Source organism: Monopterus albus, unplaced genomic scaffold, assembly GCF_001952655.1.
Source record: "Monopterus albus unplaced genomic scaffold, M_albus_1.0 scaffold27.1, whole genome shotgun sequence".
Taxonomy (NCBI): domain Eukaryota; kingdom Metazoa; phylum Chordata; class Actinopteri; order Synbranchiformes; family Synbranchidae; genus Monopterus; species Monopterus albus.
Window position 1 is genome coordinate 110,546 of NW_018127907.1, and position 5,806 is coordinate 116,351.

Below are 5,806 nucleotides of genomic sequence, written 5' to 3' on the forward strand. Positions count from 1 at the left end.
ACATTAAAGTGCATGTGCTGAAATCACAAGAGACAGTCAGATAAACTGTCTTGTTTTCTCTGCTTATGCAGCCCCTCCTCTCCTCTTCTCCTCGTCTCCCACTTCTCTTCCTGTCCTCCTGTTCTCTCCTCTTCAGAAGCGTGTGTCTCTCAGACAGCATTAAAGCCAGAGCAATAAATAAGGCATCTTATGGCCTTTTAATGTGATGAATAATGTAAAACAATAAAAAGTTAATATATAAGTATTTTATCCTCATTTTGCCATGCCTAAGTGTGTTGTAAGTATATACTAGGTGTGTGTGTGGGTGTCCTACTCTCTCATGAATGTGTCAGTGTTGGAGCCTGTCTGAGTGTTTGCCGAAAGAGCTGCTGATGTAGATGTAAGCTCATTTTTTACGACAGGACAGGGATACTGGCGCGTTTCACAGGCGTTCGCAAGATTGTCCTTCCTCTTTTTTGTGCTTTCATCTTCACTTCTTTCAGCGCATGCAAAGATAACCTTCTCTGTGTATAAAAGATATATCAAATGATAAAAAAAAAAGTCCTTGCAGATGCAGACGAACCAGTCATTGTAATTCAGTGCATACAGCTGGCCAAGGCTGAGTCTTTCTGTATGTTTTTTGTTCCCCGCAGTCCCAAACGCTGCAAACCCCTCGGCTCCAGAGGATCCAGATGACAACACCATACAGGAGTCCACTCCTAGTCCACCTATACAGGGTCCGATTGGACCTGAGATCCCACGAAACCCTGGTGAGCAAACTGACACACCAACATTACATCTATTGTTTAAACTGCTTCTTGAAACTAGTGCTAGTTTTTAGAGTGCAAATATTTTAGTAAAATAAAAAAAAGGTTTTTGAAATGTAAAAAAAGGAGAATATTTCCAGCCTCAAGGGTTCCACTAATAATTAATCACATGTGATTGAAACAGGAAAATTGTAGTTGAGACTCCCATAATACATATTTTCTCACTGGGCTTTTTACATGCCGCAGGAATTCCTTTCATTCGGGGGGGGGGGGCACAAAAAAAGAGGCCCGGGCAAAACCACATGAAACCCCACCCAAAACAAATAAAGCTCAGCCTGAGTCACTTTCCTTATTCGCCCTGTACACAGAGGGTGTGTTGCACACAAGGAGACTCAAAGACAGACTTCTTTATCATACTTTCTTTAAACCCTCATTAGAATTTCAGATATATGAAGATTAAAAGCTGAGATAATTGAAGAAGTCATTCAAGCCTCTTTAGATGCTTCATGTATTGTGGTTTCACAAGCACCTTTCAAAAGTCCTTCCCACAGGAGGGACCTCTTCTTCTTTGTCTTCCTCTTCTTCTTCTTCTACATTACTTCCTACACTAACTTTTTGACTTACTCCACAACTTTGTATGATACAAAATTCTTCGGAGTACGGAGTGTTCTGCCTGTCCCAGTGTGATAAGCCGTCCTCATTTAATAATTGCTTATTTGACATTAGTTGCTCTATAAAAAGATTTCCTGATGTCACTTTTCCCTATTCCCTGGTTTTTACCTGTCTACCATTGTTAGATCAGTGATTATGTCAAGTGAAGAAGTGCAGGGTGGAATGAAGGACGTGTCACTGCAGTTTGAGGGGCTGGTATTTCAGGAATGAAATTTGTGACAGCCTTTCTCCAGCACCCAGAATGTACGAAATTCCTGGCGCCTCCGATTTCACAGATAAGGCTGGACTCAGTAGCTTTCAGTGATGTCATTTAGTCATGATAAGGCATTAGGTACAGTTATCCTTGTCTTAATACATGGTTAAGTGCAGAGTAGTCAGCCAAGCGTGGAGACACAGTCATTAGTGGGGATGGCAGTCTCTGGAGATATGTTTGTCTGTGGGGGGGTCAGAGGCAGTAAAGAGTTGGTGGTGGCAGGAAGGAGGGTCAGTACTGCTCTTTTGCAGCAGCTGCATGCATTCATGGAAAACAGATTAGGTTCTTCTCAGATTTCAGTGACAGGAGGAGCCAGTCATTCCCTCTGCCATCCAGTAAAAAAAAACGTCTTCCACCCCTACCTCCATCCTGAAGCCCTTAGACAAAAGGATAAAATAAAATGGGCTGTTCATTTTTTTCATATCTCACTTGGCCTTTGCCATATGAATGTGGCCTTAACGTGTCGGGCTCAGTTTAATCAGAGCAGGAATCTTTGTTATGTTGAGTGATGACTATGGATTTCATTAGGAGGCTGTTTGGATTCAGCTAATTCAATTAAACTGCATCAGTGGTGCTGTTAGTCATGTAGAGCAAAACAAAAATTGGGATGTAATCACAGATGATTTAGGCACAGAACAGTAAGCTCTACACATGACAGTAATGGCTTACTGTACATGTTATTGCTTCTGTGATTGTTTAGCAGTCTCTAAGGGACTGGATGGAAATTACTGAGATAGGGAGGGTACAGATTTTTTTTTAAAAATAATATCTTATTTCATTTAAAAGGGTCTCCCCAGTCTAATTACTTTTTCTTCAGTTAGAAAAATCTGCAATACCAGTCTTTGCAATATTGAACACAGAGCTATGAAATAAACTGTTTTCATAGTCACCAAATGAATGCAGCAGGCATTAGCAACAGTAAGAACAGACGACTGTACTGAAGAGATTTTGGCCTGCAGGATTTTCACCCCGCCCCATATCCTCTACATATGGCAAACTACACCTTTATAGCACATATGAAAACTATCTTTTTGATGTACCTATTTGATCTCTTTCTCATATAATAAATCATAAAATATATGGGGTAAGAAAACATAAAAAAATCCTCCATGGTTCTTTGAAAATAAAAAAGTTGGACTCCCCACCCTTCAGCAAATAAAAATGACATTCCCCCCCCCACTCCTTTTCTGAGCTGACAATTTATGTGCAGTCCCTGACCTCCTCTCTCTTTTTCATTTCTCTTTCTAGATCACATGAATCAGGACCAGGGCTCCTCACCAAACTCAGACGGCATCCTCGGCTCCAAAGTGGCCGTGTTCTCTGCCATAGGAGCTGGCTGTATCATTTTCCTTGTGCTCATCCTGCTCCTTGTCATCCTGCTCATTAAGATGCGCAAGCGTGGCAGGAAAAATGCTCACTCGCAGCCCCGCCCATCGGCACTGTCACTCAGCACGCTGTCCAATCCCAAGCTGCCCGGGGGCACGGCTGGCACGGAGCCCAGTGACATCATCATTCCGCTGCGGACAGAGAACAACTACTGCCCTCACTATGAGAAGGTGAGCGGCGACTATGGCCACCCCGTCTACATTGTCCAGGAGATGCCCCCACAGAGCCCTGCCAACATCTACTACAAAGTCTGACATGCTCCAAACAGCCAGCGACACAGCCGGGACAGAGAACGAGAGGAGTGCTTGATTTATGTTCTTGGGAAGAACACTTTCCTTTGCATCATGGGGACTTAATGCTTCTTCAAGCCCCTGTTATTTCTACCACCTGCTGCACAAATCTGGAGAGACACACACTGACCAGTAACCAGTGGGGTTGTGAGCTGATTGATGAGAGGGGTTCATTCTGTTTGTTTGGGTTGTCTGCCAACCCCCCCACCCTCCCCCACCCTCTACGTCTCCCTGCTGTGCTTTGACAGGGGGCGAGGCTGGAGCGAACAAACAAATGGAAGTCTTGCTGCCTGGTTCGCTGTCCCCTTTAATGGGCAGGACATAACTTATCTCAGTTCCCTGAAGTACAGTCTGTGCTACACCCAATTAAACACACCATCTTAGCACACTAGCCAGAAACAGGCAGACACAGGCCCCGAATGCCATTAAGCCTGCAGTTTGTGTGCAAGCCTAAAACACGAGTGTGTGTGTGTGTGTGTGTGCCTGCGTGCACGCGTGCATGTGTGCTAGTCAGGGCTCCTTGCTGGGCCAGGAAACTCTCCAGATAGCTCAGGTATCAGACGCAGTGTGTGAAATAATGTGCTCCTCTCCCTTCGCACCTCTGATGTTTGCCTTACTTAGTATTTTTGATGGAGGATTTCCTTGAACCCTGATTCAGTTCAAAAAAGCAGTTGTATTTTGTTAGACTTTTCCTACAAGTGCACAATGTATAGAGATGAATAAGTCATCATTATTACTCCATCTTCTCACCACCGACGTCATCTGTCGCGCTCGTTTTGTTTCCTGAGAGGTACCTTGACCTGGACTGTTGATGTTGAGGTGTGTATGTGCACGTGTGCCTGTTTCCACTGGTCTGATATCAGCTTTACTATTACTTTGCTACTTATGACCCACTTTTGCGTATCATACAATGTATGTCCCCTGTGAGTGTGTGTGGGTGTGTTTTTGTATGGGTTGTATTTGGGCATGACCAGACCTGTCTCGTTCCTCAGCAGACTTATTGGCTTAGGGGTAAAACAGAAAGTTACTGTATCACAGGCTTCAAAAGCACGACAGAAGGACTGACTTGCCGACTGACAAACATGCCCAAGATCCTACAAAACCCTTCCAGTGCTCCAGTTGGAACCAGTTGAAGGTTTTTTGTATGTGATGAGCTTTGGGAAGATGGTTTTTTAAGACAACAGGCATGGTGATATCTGTTTGTTCTAGTTTCTGGTGCTACAGTGTAAGCATCAAACAGTTAGTTTGGTGCCTGCTGCCTGGGAGAGGTGGGCGTAGGTTGGACGGTCGGCACTCATTGGCTGGTCTACATAGGTAGAATGCCCTATATATAAGTTGGATGCTGAGCTATGGATGAACATTGGAATACAGCATCGTCAGATGCCAATTGGCTGCCATCTGTTGATGAGTTAGTGGAGTGCACAGTCAGTGGCGTCGCCAGCGTGTGACTAATCTATGTGCCATCTCTGTGCCCACATTCAGCAGCCGGGGAGGAGAGAGAGCGAGCGGCGGATAAAGGAGAAAATGTTCCTGTGACTTGGCTTTAACCTGAGAGGAGGATGAAAGAGGGAAAGGAGATGAAGGGGGGGTGATGGGTGATGTGGGATGGGGTTGGGGGGGGGGAGATTAATTTTCCCATCCTCTCACCAGTTGTGCTGTGAATAAAAATGCTGTGCAGAATATTCCACAGTCAAGGTGTTCAGCCAGCGAGGACACAGCAGCTCAGCTATCACACAGCCCAGGGCAGTGGCACCGAGACAGGACTTACTGCAGCTGCTTGTGCGCACAGCGAAACTCACTTTCAGCTGGGGGTTGTTTGAATCTGTCTGCATGCACATGTAGGTGCTTCTGTGTGTGAGTGATTATTTGTGCTTATATTTGCAGTTTTTCCTCTTTGTGTGTGTGTGTGTGTGTGTGTGTGTGTGTGGGCTGGTGTTCCTCATGTTATGGGGACAGAAATCAGGACTCTGTATCCTTATGGGGGACAAAAAGCAAATACCCAAAACATAAATCATTAAATTTTAGACTGACAAAGGTTAGGGTTAGGTTAATAAGTCTGCAGGAAACGAATGTAAGTCAATATAATGTCCCCTGAAGTGATGGAAACATGACTGTGTTTGTATGAATGCTTTTGTGGTCTAGCAGCTGAACAGACTTGTTTCGGGTCTGGCTCTAGGTGCTGCAACCAATGTGACTGCCAAAGTACAGAGCACCGCAGCCCCAGTTAATGATGTGTGAGAGGAGAGGGGAGCAGATGAGGACAGCTATTCCTCAGTACGCTGACACGAGCTGACAGTTGACGTACACGTGCACACACACGCTCAGACACACCAAGGCTGACGGGTCCAGGTTTATCTCCAGTCGAACGGTCAGACTGCCGGTGAATGTTTATCCACCAGCAGAGACACCTATCATCTCCTGCCACATACTATTGCCATCCACAGATGCACACTGCTGAG

General features: G+C 45.0%; 1 protein-coding gene across 1 annotated transcript in view; it reads left to right on the forward strand.

The window, feature by feature from the left end:
- The window catches only part of efnb1 (ephrin-B1), a 60,541-nt gene extending 55,618 nt beyond the window's left edge, over positions 1–4,923 (forward strand). Inside the window, exons 4-5 of the mRNA XM_020595568.1 lie at positions 633–749; positions 2,920–4,923. Of these exons, the coding sequence (XP_020451224.1) occupies positions 633–749; positions 2,920–3,311 (509 nt within the window). The 3' untranslated portion in view covers positions 3,312–4,923. The remainder of the gene's footprint in view (positions 1–632; positions 750–2,919) is intronic.
- Positions 4,924–5,806: the final 883 nt, after the last annotated feature.